General features: G+C 34.8%; 1 protein-coding gene and 2 long non-coding RNA genes across 4 annotated transcripts in view; 2 read left to right on the top strand and 1 right to left on the bottom strand.

Moving 5' to 3' along the window:
• LOC309512282 (uncharacterized protein) overlaps positions 1–11,399 on the bottom strand; it is a 65,494-nt gene extending 54,095 nt beyond the window's left edge. The window contains exon 1 of the mRNA XM_082187803.1: positions 10,792–11,399. Coding sequence (XP_082043929.1) covers positions 10,792–10,841 — 50 coding nt within the window. The 5' untranslated portion in view covers positions 10,842–11,399. The remainder of the gene's footprint in view (positions 1–10,791) is intronic.
• LOC309512296 lies at positions 1,154–6,382 on the top strand. Of its 2 annotated transcripts, XR_014210944.1 has the most exons (4): positions 1,154–1,197; positions 2,337–2,395; positions 3,669–3,889; positions 6,080–6,382. It is a non-coding gene; the product is annotated as an uncharacterized lncRNA (long non-coding RNA). The 2 variants fall into 2 exon arrangements; XR_014210945.1 differs by lacking the exons at positions 1,154–1,197; positions 2,337–2,395 and having other exon boundaries at positions 3,372–3,889.
• Positions 11,400–11,496: 97 nt separating the features above from the next.
• On the top strand, positions 11,497–14,385 carry LOC309512310. Its single transcript, XR_014210958.1, has 2 exons — positions 11,497–13,669; positions 13,719–14,385. It is a non-coding gene; the product is annotated as an uncharacterized lncRNA (long non-coding RNA).
• The last annotated feature ends 1,756 nt before the right edge of the window (positions 14,386–16,141 follow it).

The following is a 16,141-nucleotide window of genomic DNA, read 5'->3' as shown; positions in this document are numbered from 1 at the left end:
TTCATCGGACTGCTAAATGTTTATTTTGAGCGAGTTGCTGGGTGTTGCTGGATGTAAATGAAGAACAAACAAGGAATATGGACAAAGAATTTTATCAACGGAAATATTGCAATCTACGGAAGGTAAAACTTTATTTTATACAAATTCTGCTACATCAAGATATAGGCTAGTGTATTAAATTGAGAATCTAAACGCGATTAGAGCAATATTGTTAGTGCATACGGTATTCCAATGTATTAATGTTATGTGCTGCTAGCATGTAACTTGTGTAACTTGTCTAACTTAGTTTATGATAAAATAAACTCAGCATGGGAGCTTACAACGAGTGAACTGAGAATATATATTGTATCTTTAGACAGAAAGGAACTGTCACAGTCTTATACTATAAGAATCTGCAAACTAGGCTTATGAATCTATTGATCGCGGGATGGCTAACCGATCAGTTAAATTAACGAGTCGTAATAATTTGTTTTGGAGCTGGTGAGTCAATTTAGCAAGCTTTTGCAAATGTCTCCGTAAGTAAGTAAAACAAATAACTAATATTGATGTGTATGTGTGTGTTTCCTTCATGATCCACCTATGAGATCACATAACTGTGACATTATTAGTAGACATAATCTTTTTACTTTCGAAAATTTTATACATTTCAGTACTCTGAAATTGGTTTTTAAATGTTTGAACAATCATGTGTCGCCGCTGTTTTCAGCTCTCATTATTAGACGTCAGGGCTCACTCAGACCGTCCACCAGAGCCTCAGTCAGTGGTGACTGTGTAGTGCCAAGATTTACTAAATCCTTTGGTGAGTCCAGTTTCTCCTTTAATGGATCGAGACTATGGAATTCTCTGCCCAGTGACTTAAAACTGCAGACAGACATGATTACCTTTGATAGAGGTTTGAAACGGTGGCTGAAATCAAGTCAAATCTGCACACATGGTAATGCTGTATGAAATGAATATTGATGATGTGTATTGTTACTGTTTTGCACTATGTTTTGTATATCGCATTGTTGTGTTTTATGAAATATGTAGTCTCCTATGGACAAGTGTTGCAAATTAGCAGTATTGCTATAACACTTAAAACACTGTATCTGGTGCGTCCAATGCTATTGTTATGTCCATATCAAAATAAATAAATAAATAAATAAATAAATAAATTTGGGGAATAAATATTATCCAGCCACACGATGTTCAGATGCGGTGAGTATTGTCATAAAATACACGTGAAATAGAGGCAGAACATGTGAATCTGCTCAAATGCACTGGTTCAAACCCTCCAGACAAGCTTTATCTTCTTGAGTTTACAGGCCTAGCTGACCCAAAAATAAATGTCTTTCAAAATGAAAGTATAACTTACTTTTGTGAAACACAAGAATTTTGGGAATAAAACAACTGTATGCATTGTTGCCTATGACAAAAATAAAAGGCATTTTTCAAGATATCTTAATTATGGTTCTACATAAGAAACTCATACAATTTCAACATATGGGTGAGTAAGCTACATAATGAGATAACTCTATTTTTTTTTTTTTTTTTTTTTTTTTTTGGATGAGCTGTTCTTTTAAAGGATTAGTTCACCTCAAAGTTGAAAATTCTGTCATCATTTACTCAACCTCAAGTTGTTTCAAACCTGTATGAATTTCTTTCTTCTGCTGAACACAAAGAAAGATATTTTGAAGAATGTCTGTAACTTGGGTCCCATTGACTTCCATAGAATTTTTTTTCCCTACTATGGAAGTCAATGGGACCCAAGTCTGTCTGGTTACCGACATTCTTCAAAATATCTTTCTTTGTGTTCAGCAGAAGAAAGAAATTCATACAGGTTTAAAACAACTTGAGGGTGAGTGAATGATGACACAATTTTCAACTTTGAGGTGAACTAATCCTTTAAGGACATTTGCTAAATTAACCATGTTTTTTTATTATAGTGTAGAAACCATGTTTTTATGGTGGATAGTGAGTATAGGAGCAGGCTTCACTGCATATATTAATAAACTTTTAGAGTGCTGGCCTGGATAATTGTAATACGTAAAATAGGAAAGAGGCCGCACTATGCATAAACTTTTATTTGCAAAAATGCGTTTCGGCACGTGGAAACTGATGAAGGCACGCGCCGAAACCTGTTTTTGCAAATAAAAGTTTATGCATAGTGCGGCCTCTTTCCTATTTTACGTATTACAATAATTTATTACCATTTGGTTAGTGTCGCAAAACATTGTTAATTTTTAGTAAGGGTTCTCCAGATTTATATAACACTTATGGAACATTAAAAAATGGTCCTATGTTACGCGATCAATAATCCTATTAAAACTCTTTAAAAAAAATATATATATTTTTAGATCAAGCATTGGACTTACGGAGCAGAATAGGCACCAACAGAGAAACAAGTCCATCACTAGTAAGTATCCACTGCAGTATCTTCTGGTTACACTTTATTTCGATAGTCCACTTTCACTAACATGTCAACTAACTCTCATTAGAGTATTAGTAGGCTGTAGTAGACAGTCAATAGACTGGTAGGTTAAGTTTAGATGTTAGGATTCGGGTTAGGAGAATAAGTTGACTTGTAGTTGCCAAGTAACTTATAGTCAGTAGAATGTCTGTTAGGGGACCAACAAAACAGAGTGTTAGCAAATATTAAGCAGACAGTCTACTAATACTCTAATGACAGATAGTTGACATGTAGTTGCAAAGTTACTTATAGTTAGTAGAATGTCTAAAGTGGACTATCGAAATAAAGTGTTACCCAGTATTTAAATCCGCAGTCAATTTTAAAGGCACAATGCACTCCGAAATTAAAAAATGATCTCTTTTTTTCTTCTCTCGTGCCATTCTAGATATATATCTGACTTTCTTTCCACAAAGATTTTTTGAAAAATTATCCATTATTGTAAGCCAATATAATGCAAGTGCATACGCCAGAAACTTCATACAGCGTACTCACAGCTTGCTGTGTTGTTCACACAAGATGTTTTCTGCACTTATCATGTGAGCTTTACAATGCTCTTGGACTTTTTCGACCTTCAGCATTTTGGTGTCTATTCACTTGCATTATTTGACACACAAACACAAGAGATGGATAATATTTCTAAAAGTCTAGTTTATTTTTTCTAAAATATGTGTTTTCATCTGAAGAAAGAAAATCATATACCTTTCGGTCGGCATAAGGTAGATAAAATGAAGGGGGAATCAGTTTGCTCTCCTTTACCTAGTATTATTTATAAACATTACATGTGATTTAATAAATGTACAATTAAAGGGGTGTTCGAAGCAAACATCTAAATCCCTTCACAAAGAGCCCTTCCACAAAAGGGTTAGCAAAGGGGGACATGCATCCGATGGTAAATTAACTGAAGTAATTTTATCTTATAGTAATTTTATCTTATATTTATGGTAATGTGACCTAGGATGGCAAGTTCCTGTGTTTCATTTTAAAGTAGATATGGTGGAAGAGTTAAGTTTAACATAGAATAATTGAGTTGTTTGTTTGGGTTTGCTATATTACACACATTTTCATCATACCGAAGTTCCATAGGTAAAACTTTTATTAACAGATGCGTTAATGTAACTACCTGCAGGGTTAAAAGAAAAGACGTCAAGAACACACAAACTTAAGGAACTTTTACACATCAACAATGTACTAAAAACGGAAACGTTTTTTCTTTGTACAGATGACAATGTTATTAAAACGATTACCGTTTGGACAGATCCACTGTGTTAATCTACATGTTCCTTCTTTTGGTGATGCACATTTTTCTATCAGACATAAGTTTTAGATACCAGACAAAACGAATGAAATGTGACCCATGCTAATTAATTCCCCCCTTTTACCTCTCTCTTTTATCTTTCTGTGGCCAGGATCCGTCATTCATCAGAACAGCTACCAAGAGAAGTGAGTATTCGTCCTCTACCTCCTTTGTCTCAATGTTATTTCAACACTATTGGTCTCCAAAGTACTATATGTGTTTATATTAGGGGTGTAGGATTAAGAAAATGTCGATGCAAAAACGATTCACTATATAGGTATTAGGGATGTGCATCTCCATAACTGAGGCCGATACGATACGCATCTCGATGCATAGCCAACGATACAATACATTAATGATACATATAAGCAGCTGCTAGCTACCGATGCAATGCAATACGATTCACTTTTATTACGATCCGGTGCGATTCGATTTCGATTCAACGCATTGCAAAAATATGATGCTATGCAATTCAATATGGTAAAGATAGTTCACTTTTATTTCTTTTGTTCAGACATAGGGCAAATCATAAAGTAGCAAAGTGCCATCTGACTTTTAACACATGGCTCTCTCACAATCAAAAGATTTGGTTTCCACAAAAAAAGCAGGTACTGTAGGCTAACTGACCAGAAAGCAGGTACTGTAGGCTAACTGACCAGAAAGCAGGTACTGTAGGCTAACTGACCAGAAAGCAGGTGCTGTTATTATGTGCTTCACGGGCCGTTTATCAGTTTGGACCAGTGCAGCGCGAGCCGATCTTGATCAATCGACACTGTTACTACACGGCGCTAAGAGATCCCCACTGAAGTAATAACATCGCTGCGAGATCTATTGAGAAGCATTCATATATCTCTGTTATTAACGGATCAAACAGCGCTGACATGGAAATATTGTGCCATGAATGAACAATCCAGTGTCCACAGATCAGCAACATTCACCATGGATTTACTGTAGTAAAACAAACTGTAACCATGGAAGTTTGGCAGGAATAGTAGGCTATAATGCTTTCAAGTTACATTACGTTGGTTTTATTTTGACATGAATAAAATTACTGCCCTCAAAGTTAATCTGAACTAAAATAAACCTTTGTTTATAACTACAATATTACATTACATTTTTTTTTCAAGTAGCTGTTTTACATGCTTCTAAGAGTCAATTATAGCTTCATCATTCCTCAAAGTAAAAAAAAAAAATCATACTTTATGATGTTACGTTTAATACAAATTAATTTATTTTTTTAATATTAAATCAAGGAAATTTCTCTGGCATTTCTTTCTTTTTCCTGTATCGAAAACGTACCGAACCATGACACAAGTGTATCGTATTGAACCGAACCATGAATTTTGTGAACCGTTAACTTACACCCCTAATATGTGTGTGTGTGTGTGTGTGTGTGTGTGTGTGTGTGTGTGTATATGGGGCTGTTTAAACCTGGCCACTTGATGCGTTTTCTCAGATCGGATAGCTATCTCTTTTATCACAACAATTCCATTTACACCTGGTCACATAAATGTGTTTTTGCAAAATGGATATAAATCAGATCTCCGATTCCCTCGCTATGCAAATTTAATGGCGTTCACGTCACCGAAAGCAACAGATATGAACTGCATTTTATTGATCATCCGTTAAAATGTCTAAATCAAAGACAGCAATAGGAGAGAGCGGCAACAGCCCTGGTAAGATCATTTCGTTTCTTTACTTTTAATGATGATAACTGTGTGTTAAGCATCGGGGACTTACTTTCACTTTAATTTGCGATAGTTTGCACGTTGGCTTGATGAATAACGTTAGATGGTCAGCGGCGATGCGGCAGTAGCGTCGTCATAACTTGCTATAACATGACATATAGCCTAAAACACGCTCTCACAACTTTATTTTAGAGCGTTTTTGGGAGGAGTAAAATTTACATGTGGTTTCAACAACCAGATGCATTTACACTTGTCCAGTTTCTTCTGGAATGCGGCCCAGACCACCTCCTGAAGTGGTGTGAGCAATCAGATTCAAATGCGTCACGAATGCGTTTCGGAGGCCATTTAATCCTGGTCTTTTCAAGATCATATAGCTATCCGATCACTAAAATCGCATGCAGTTGTAAATGGCACCTATATGTGTGTGTGTGTGTGTGTGTGTGTGTGTGTGTGTGTGTGTGTGTGTGTGTGTGTGTGTGGAATGCCTTATATCAGGCTTGATGTAATTTTACTTGATTTGTGATTTATTTCATTTAATTGATTCGAGTACAAAAATTTTCAACTATGTATCTCTGCTATAAGCTAAACCACAACAGTGGCATTTGTATTTATTTATTTAACATGTGGATTTTTTTGCTTTGATTGTAGCTGCTGTCATGAAATGGGACCCAGCTGCAATAGAGGCCCAAATAAAGTCTGTAGGCGATCATCTGAAACTGCTTGCTGCTATAAATGAAGCTTGTGAACCTTATAGCAGCCATATTTTGTTAATTGTTATGTTATTGTTTTAACAACATTTTATAGACTATTTAAAGGGAAATTGTGTTAATTTACAACTTTACTGTTCAGGCTTTTAAGTTGTATTGTGTTAATTTATACTTTAGTCTTCCGGCTGTTAAGTTTTGGTCCAGCAGAACAAAATAGTAATAAAAATATATTTTGAGATTTGAATAGTTGATTTCTTGGAGTGATTAGTTTGTTTTACAGGAAAATGGTAAGCAGTTTATTACAGTTATATTGTTAAGATATACAAATGCAAGTATATACACTACACAGTTATTCAATTGAATATTCAATATTATCAATATTCTTTAAAATCTTATTTAGGTCTATGGTCTGTGTGTCTGCAGTTTCATGACACGACAACCATTAACATTGAGTAACTGGGTTTTTCTCAGTGAGAACTAGCTCCCTCACTGCCACTGTTTTGTAAATATTTGTAAGTAAATATTTTTTAAAGTTGGATCCTTGAAAAATGCACATATAGGATTTCCATGTCAGTATGGGTCTTTAACAGTCTTTGACATTTCTACTACAGAAAACACTTCTAATACAACTTTTATTCTGACTGCCTTTAGATGTCTAACAATTACGTCTTTAGCAAGTCTTTACTTGACATCTATAGAATGTCCAGAAAAGACGTAAAAAAAACTTTCATTCTGGCTCCTGTGAGGACGTCTTCTGGATGTCTAAGAATGACGTCTTTAGCACGTCTTTAATTGACGTCTATACAATGTCCAGAAAAGACGTAAAAAAAACTTTCATTCTGGCTCCTGTGAGGACGTCTTCTGGATGTCTAAGAATGACGTCTTTAGCACGTCTTTAAATGACGTCTATACAATGTCCAGAAAAGACGTATAAAAAACTTTCATTCTGGCTCCTGTGAGGACGTCTTCTGGATGTCTAAGAATGACGTCTTTAGCACGTCTTTAAATGACGTCTATACAATGTCCAGAAAAGACGTATAAAAAACTTTCATTCTGGCTCCTGTGAGGACGTCTTCTGGATGTCTAAGAATGACGTCTTTAGCACGTCTTTAAATGACGTCTATACAATGTCCAGAAAAGACGTATAAAAAACTTTCATTCTGGCTCCTGTGAGGACGTCTTCTGGATGTCTAAGAATGACGTCTTTAGCACGTCTTTAAATGACGTCTATACAATGTCCAGAAAAGACGTATAAAAAACTTTCATTCTGGCTCCTGTGAGGACGTCTTCTGGATGTCTAAGAATGACGTCTTTAGCACGTCTTTAATTGACGTCTATACAATGTCCAGAAAAGACGTAAAAAAAACTTTCATTCTGGCTCCTGTGAGGACGTCTTCTGGATGTCTAAGAATGACGTCTTTTAGACGTCTTCTAGACGACTTTATGCTCGCTGGGCAGTCTATGCGTGAAACATGTTAACGGTGGCCGGCAGAAGTGCGATCATGGTTTTCCTGATGCTAAATCCAGCCTTGGAGAATATCCTTTCTGATGGTGTACATCCACACTTTAGATTTTCTTATCCCAGACATTGTTAAAGATTTAAATCCTTGCCGCGAAGACGCTCCTCTGTCGGTCACGGATTGAAAGTGAAACTTAAATCTGTCACGGGGTGTTTGGATTTATTCACGCACGTTAAAAAATATTTATTAAAAGCTTCTTTCTTTGCACATTTTTATATAGGCCTACAGCATTATCATAATAGGCTGAATATTAACGTATTTACATAAAAGCTAGTTCTATGTGAAATCAGACATTGAGCGCCCTCATATAGCCAAAGTGGCATGATCCTCGTTTCATAACACCCCTGCGAAGATTCGACCGTGAGATCGGTAGTCGAATCAGGCTCCTCCTATCGAAGCATCGAATCTTCGACTATTCGGGGTCACCCCTAGAAATCAGTGTGGTGTCTATCACACAAAAGAATAAATGAATAAGGATAAAAGAATACATCACACAATATATATAATATCATACTAAAACCTACCACAAAAAGTTGAAAACATACTGTTCTTTAAAAGTATAAATGAAATGGTTACAAAATAATTTAACCAAGGTTGAAAAAATACTGTTCTTTAACTAAGGTTGAAAAACATTCTGTTCTTTTAAAGTATATAAAATAAAAAACTACTGAAACCAATTGTTTTAGTTTTAGATAAACAAAATAATAAAATCACAGAGTGGTTCTCTCTTACAGCACCACCTGACGGTCTCTGACTCCTAGGGTTTATTCAGCGATCAGAATGAGACATTGTGTTAGGGCTAAAATTATTTCAAAGTTTAAATGATATCTTTATAAAAAAACATTTTTTTAATTAAATTGAATACATTATTAAAAGTCGTAATAATGTTTTAATAAACAATTTGATTAAAGTCTTAATAAAAAAGTCTCTCAAACAGGGGCCCCCGCTCGTGTCTGTCAGCAGGCGCGCGTCTATCTATCTCACCAGTAAAGGAGCCACGCGCATGTCTGTGTGTCTATGCGCGCGTCCTCTACATCCTGACACCCCCCTCCTGCTCCTCCGCATTCCATAGGTAACAGTGAATTTATAAAAGTATATAAATTAAATGGTTATAAAAAATATCTACTGAAACCAATTGTTTTAGATAAACAAAAACAATAAAATCCATCTTACATGTTTAGAGAGTTACAACAAAAATGACTACATAGGACTATCTTCAGAGAGAGCAACCATGAAAACATTTAGAGACTGTCCCGCTGATAGGATACTTATAAGATCCTTCCGATCAGCGCTGCGTCTTCTGAGAAAGAAGTTACTTGACAATAATGATAGCTTCAGGATATCGGGTGACAGGTCAGAGGAGCCTCGTGTCACAGTAAATCTAGTCTGCGTTCCAGAGTACATCCAGAGTTTTGTACTAAATTCATTTCAAAATATAATCGTAAAAGTTTAAATATGATCTTTTAAAATGAAAGACTGTTTAAATTAAATCTTTAAAGTTTGAATACATACGCATCTTCTATTTATCTTTTAGAAGATTACTGTAATGATTTTGTTTAACGGTGACCTAATTGTTATTAAACAATGTCTGTTCAAAAACTTTAGATTGGTGAAAAACTGTAGGCTACTTAGTCGTCTTAAATCTCATTTATATGAAGAGATTCAATCAGCATTTTTTGTCCATGCGGGGTATACATTTTTATGGCTTTCCATAGCCATAATGATTTTTGTACCGTAACTGAATATTCAATCATGTACACCTAAACACGACCATCACAGAAAACTATAAAATAAATAAATAATTTAATATAATTTCGCGCACACACACGGTTCTAAAAAAAAAAAAGAACTAATCTCTATTTTAAATTAAATTATTATTAATAAAATATATAACCAATGAATAATAACATATGTTACTAAAATGTATTTAAAAAATGTAAACAAAGTTTTAGCTAAATAAATATATAAATAAAAACACCTTACATTTCCAGAGAGGTGAAGTAGTTCTTTATGCAACGATAAAAAACAATCCAAAAAGCAAATAGTTGACCAGATGAGCCTCGGGGGGACAATGTCACAGTAAATCTAGTCTGCGTTCCAGAGTACATCCAGAGTTTTATACTAAATTCATTTAAAAGCATAACCTTATAAATTAGATATTTTAAAATTACAGACTGTTTAAATCAAATCTTTAAAGTTTTATTAAAATCATATCTTCTATTTATCTTCTTAGAAGACTTATGTATTATTTTTACTAAACAGCGTCTGTTCAAAAACTTTAGATTTAAATAAAAGCAAAAAGTATGCTTAGGCATCTTAGATCTTATTTATACAAAAATATTTCAAACAGTAGTTTTGTCCATACAACATGAAACATGTTGTCAAAATTTGTCACAATGTTTTTGTTGTTGTTATGTTGTTTTAAGAAATCCGAGGACTCCACGTTGCTCTTATTTAGACTAAGTTCGTATCATTTGGAAAATCACCACACAATTTCAGAGACGGGATGTGTGATAAGTAAAGTTGGTCTTGAGCGAATATTTCATTTTACTCGTCTTAATTCAAAGCATGATCTTACTGGTAGCTATGATCTATTACACGTATAAGATAATTTTTACTTGTATCTCCCGAACTATCCTTAATCAGTGTGGAAACACACAAGGTGAAACCCTTTACTGAGAATATACTATCGGTTATCTACTCAAAATATATGTAGAAGTTTAAATCCGGTGTTTAAAATCTGTCTGGTGGTCGCATGAACAGACTTTGGGTAGAGCTGATGATACTATAGCAGGAAGCATGCCCTTTGACCTCCTCAATTGTGGAGGCTTTTTTTTTTTGTTTTTTTTTTGACCCTACTACAAGTTAGTTCTCCCAAAAGAATTTCTCCCATCTAGCGGTGAAATTGTAATTTGCATTTAAACGAAAAGTGCTCTCTAGCGCCTCGCTTTTTGCAACTGCGCGTTGCAACTGCGGTAGCCGTTATGTGTCAAGAATCTATGACAACATGTCTTCCAATAGCACTTCATCGAGTTTAATTGTACATGTTCTACTGTTATGCTGCCTATATAATGATTTACACAAGCAAGCAATGAAAAAAAAGCTTGTAATTTAGACCGTAACTTTGACTCACCCGTCGATAAGAAAGCAGACAACTTCCCTTTCAAAGTCTTTCTCCTTCATTAGCTCTTTCCACCTGGGAGAAGCTATCCCGATATTTATTTACATCCCGATAAATTAAATTTTTGCTTTTAGGCCACAAGGATTCCTTCTCCTGTGGCTCGGCATAAGTATGATCCAGCATTATATTGTACCGTGCAGTGCAGCCTTTTCAAATTTGCCGGGGGCAGTATCAATGCCTCTCATATGGTCTAGCGGTTAGGATTCCTGGTTTTCACCCAGGTGGCCCGGGTTCGACTCCCGGTATGGGAAGACAATTTTTTTATATTGCCAACAAATTCAAGTTATTCAAGTTCATCAATAATCATTTTTAGTTATTCATAGTCTTAGAGGCCTACACGAACTGCAGAAACAAGAAGAAGATATGTAAAAACTCATAAATGATGATTCAGTACTGAATCATTTTCACAAATACAATTATATTGAATTCAGAAAATTTCACTATGGAATATTTACTTTATCTATCATAATTTCAATTTAGTATGTCATCATTTAAATTTTTCATCTCATAATTATGGCACATAGTCATCATTTTAATTTCAACTTTTTAAGTCATAATTTCGACTTTTTGTCATAATTATTACTTAATTCAGAATAATTTTTTTTTGTCAATTACGCCTTTTTTTAATGTAATACTTAAGTCATAATTTGGTAGCACTATTTTGATGGTCCTTTTGAACGTGCTGTTGACTATAGTAGTGTTGCACCTGCATATCCACTAACTCGCTTGTGAGAGTCAGAGTGTGTAAAGTAAACTCTTATTAGTGTTAGTAGAGTATTAGTGGACTGGTAGGGTTAGAATAAGTTGAGATATAGTTGAGTTACTTATAGTCAGTACTAGAATATCTGTTGGGGAGCATCACAATAAAGAGTTAGCAGATATTGAGCACAGTCTATTTTTTTCAGATATTTAAATGACAAAATACCATTTTTCAACCGATTGAATCTACACATGTGAGGCCTTCAGAAGTCATAACTTCAGGGGTCAACGGTTTAGGCCAGTTGGCGAAAACACTGCATGTGTAAAAATCAAATACTGTATTACACTTTTCAAAGGATAATCTAGCTTTAAAGTTAGAATAAAAAGTTAAGTGTCACAAAGTCTGACACAAGGACATTAACTGGTTCTTTTTGTTTTATAAATGTATTTTGCTTATTTCTACAAACATCAACCTGATAAATATGGACTTAATACACGATTAAACAAGATAATCATGCTACCCAATACGTCCGACACAACATTTGTAAGATTTTTATTTTTTTTTATTTTATTTTTTTTAAATACAATCAAAAATACAAAATTAAAATATTTTTTACATTTTGACAGTCCTACATAAATGCATGTTGATTACTAAGTTTCAGACGTAGCGCAACCACGCAATGTTAGATTTCTCTAACACTGCGATGTCTCACTCACAACGCACAACTTTGTGTTGGGTGATCCAGGCATACCTTTACTAAAATATTATGGAAGTCATTGTAAAATGTAATTCTACCATATTTTATTTATTAATATTATGGCTTCATGTTGATTTAAAGTTTTTTGTTGTTATTAACTAATACCTACTAACATCCGGCACAATCTGACCCCAAATAAACGAGATAATGGAATGTTCACAATCTACACTATACAGTTAGATATTCTCCTACTTAGTATCTTTGGGTGTATCTTTGGGTGTATTTTTACACACCATAGTGATGCAAAGTTCCACACTCTATGAACTAACTTTAAAACATAATCTTTATACAGGAATCACACGTGTCCATGTAAGATTCAAAAGACCAAATCACTAAGAATTTGTGATACTCAAATAAATACACAAAAGTTTCCAAATGATGATGGTTTTATTACTCCACTAGATTTAGTCATCTTGTTGGACTGTATGTGTTTTAGGTGAAGACGTTTCTTTGAGAGCCGTTTATAGAAATACATGACGATTAAGAATTTAAGTGATAGTTTGAGAACTACATTGATTTAGTGCATGCTGTTTTACACTGTCACCCCCCTTTTTTGAGTAGACATGAAAATGCACATTTCAAACTTAAATGGTTGTAATTAAATAATGCTTTGGAGTATAGACGTACAATTAGTCTTGTTTTAAAGTAGAATTTTGTAGAAGTGAAATAAATTAAGAAAGTGAAACAGAAAAAAGTTATAGAAGTTTGAGTTTATGGAAATATACAATGTAAAAAAAAATTAATTATTCATATTTTATATAAAATATATATTTTTAAAACCTGGGCGACTCTAAAACTGCAAAAAATCTGAATAATTTTGTGTTTCAAAAATTAGGTTGATATCTCAAAAAATGAGCTTTCAGTAAGATTTTGTTTGGGCGCAGTACCAAACTTTTTCACTAGGTGACAACCAGACTCCATTACTGCCCATATAAGGGTGCTTCCATTTCCATATGTGGTTTGAGTGATCTGAACCATTATTTCCACAATTTTCATTCAATTTATGAAGTAGACATTCTATTCAGAAGTAATATGGGGAGTTTGGCCGATTTTGATATGAATTCAACCTCTAAGAAACATAAAAAAAACGCGTATGTGCGCTATTAGCTCGCTGCCACATCACAAATGGTGAATCTATTATTTTTTTCTTTATATTTAAAGCATTTTCAGACCCTTTTTCTAAAATAATTGAATGGATGCTATCTTTTGAACTCTTGGCATGAAAACAAACTGAGGTTTCTACCATTCTTTCATGATTTTTCATGTTCATCGCTATTTCAAAATAAAGGTCTGAACACACCTTAGGAATATGAAAATATTCTTGTTGCAAATTGATAAATTACAGCTCCTCTGTAAGTTTATTTTGAAAATCAGTCACCAAATATGGAAACTAGATATTGTAAGCTTTCAAATGATATATAGTTTGTCAAGATTAGTTTAGGTTTAGTATAGGATATTACTGTTTTAAATATGTAATGGATTTGGGCCCACCGGTGGGGCCCGTGACACTTAACAGGTTAAACTATTACAACAGAATCACATCTGACTATTGCACCGAGAGGCATATTCATCAAAGCTTGAGGCCTTAAAGCTCCACACTAACTGCACCCTGTAGATAAAATTGCACAATAGTAAATTCTAGAGGTCAACTTGCTAAAAAGTAATTGCAGCATGAGCCATTTAAAACAAATACAGAAATGCCACTTGTCAGCAGTTTTGAATGTTTGTAATCGGCTTTTTACACTCTAGTCGATTACGCTGTTCACATCTTGTTTTTGTACAGTTTGCAAAAAGTATATAGTCTCATATAGGAATTTATGAAAAATATTGCATGAAGAGAATTAAATGACGGTAATTCTAGTATGAGAGTGTTTAAGACTAAACAAATCATATTTCGGCTATGGCTACGAAACATCGACGTGAATGTTGAGTATTACACTTCAAACTCGTCTAACTATTTCACTTAAAGAGGTGCATTTCGCAGCACAGTCGTAGATACACAGCTATTTTGTGTATGTGTGTCGCTAAACAACGGCTAAGCTAATAAATTGCAGTTGATAATGGTATTTTTATGTGAAAGATTCATTTTTTTTTTTTTTATTCTGTCCACACCCGAGTTTTAGGCATCTGTCTTTTAGGCCCCATCCAGAAAACAGAAGTTGTGCTTTTTGTCTTAATTGCTCTTCTTTCTATGAAAACATGTGGTAAGCAGTTTTTGGTCTCATCGGCATAATGCCAAAATGTTTTAACATAACGTAAATTTCGATTGTTAGATAAATCATCTAACAATCAACAGTTATATGTGAAACAAGCTCAGTCGCATTTGAGTTGGATTCTTGTAGGCTATATATCGAACATTGTTATTGAACTGCATGTTTGACTCTGTAACAAGACCAAATATTAGCACGTAACATTTGGACACCTTTGCTTTTGTTTGCATTTCTTCTGAAACACCCCATTTTGAAATTGTTTACCATCACCATTCTCAATCTATTGTAGCTTGTCTATTTTCCTTACACTTTGAACTTACACATTCAAGAGACTTCCTCGGAAGCTGGTAGACAAATTTCTGTTGCCTGCACCACCTACTCTACACCTAAAGAAAACATATACAAGAGTTGCGAATGTGCGTTTTTGCGTACGTTTTTGTATGTTGAAATGTATGTTAATAAATAAAAAATGCCGCGAAACAAAGACAAGGGCCCTCAAAATCTGTGCATACAACAAAACAGTGCATCCGTGTACGATGATTTATCAGAAAATTACTTTCTATTGATATCACGTTTTAATCTTAACTCAATAGATTTGAATGCGCTAAAGGACTATGAACTTTAATATTTGGTAAAATGAACTAAAGCCTGCGCAAATCCTAGCTACTTTCTAAATGCTTGTTACGGAACTTGTTGCGAACAATTCACACATGTGTATGTTTTAAACATATAATGTTTAATCAGATTTTGTAATCATCTGGATTGAGTGAAAATAATACACTTCTCTCTGGCGGCATGTAGGACTTGTTTTATGCAGGACCTAGTTATTTATGGCTTTCCTGATGACAACCCCCGTACACCCTACACACCCCCTCCAGCGTGGTGGCTGAGCTCTGTCAGTTGTCATGATAAACTCTACACACAGTGCTCAGTTTTCCTAACTGAAGGGCTCTAGCTCTACTAGCCACAGACTGCTGTGCTACTGCGACCATCCGCGTCGGATTCAAGGAACAGTCGGGACTATTCTGCGTGAATTAAAAGACAAACCATTCATCGCCTCTAAGATGAAATCAGGGCGAAACTTCTGGACAAACGCTGCACGGAAATCGGGAACGACGTTGTTGATCTCTGGGAAGGTCTTCCAATCGCCAATGGCGAGTGACCGAGACCCCACCAGCATGGCTGCTGCCAGTAGCCGTAAGAGCTTCATGGAATTCATGTTTAAAGGACATTACAGAAGACAACTGATGTTATTGCTGCGTACAGCCATTGAGTACGTGAGTGAATCGGATGATGAATCTGATGATGATGATGATGGTGATAATGCTATTGGAGCAAAACGTGTAAGAAATCTCAAGAAACAGATGAGTTTGATAAGAGGTTACCCTATTTCATGGGATGAATTACCAACCATTTGTGTCAACGGTATTGAACCACCATGTGTACTTGTAAAAGATGCTCTGGTTATGATGCATGAAAGTAGCAATGAGTTTGCAAACCCTGATGTGCTCTCTATGTGTGCTTATGTAACTGATGTGTGCAAGCTAATGATTCCAAAACAAAAAGACAATGATGAGGACGACACAGACAGAATTATCGAAATGTTTGTCGATTACATCTTAGATTGTGACATGA

The sequence above is a fragment of the Leuciscus leuciscus genome (assembly GCF_965113295.1).
Source record: "Leuciscus leuciscus genome assembly, chromosome: 13".
Lineage (NCBI taxonomy): Eukaryota > Metazoa > Chordata > Actinopteri > Cypriniformes > Leuciscidae > Leuciscus > Leuciscus leuciscus.
The sequence above is the reverse complement of the archived record's forward strand: the minus strand, read 5'-3'. Positions and strand labels throughout refer to the sequence as shown.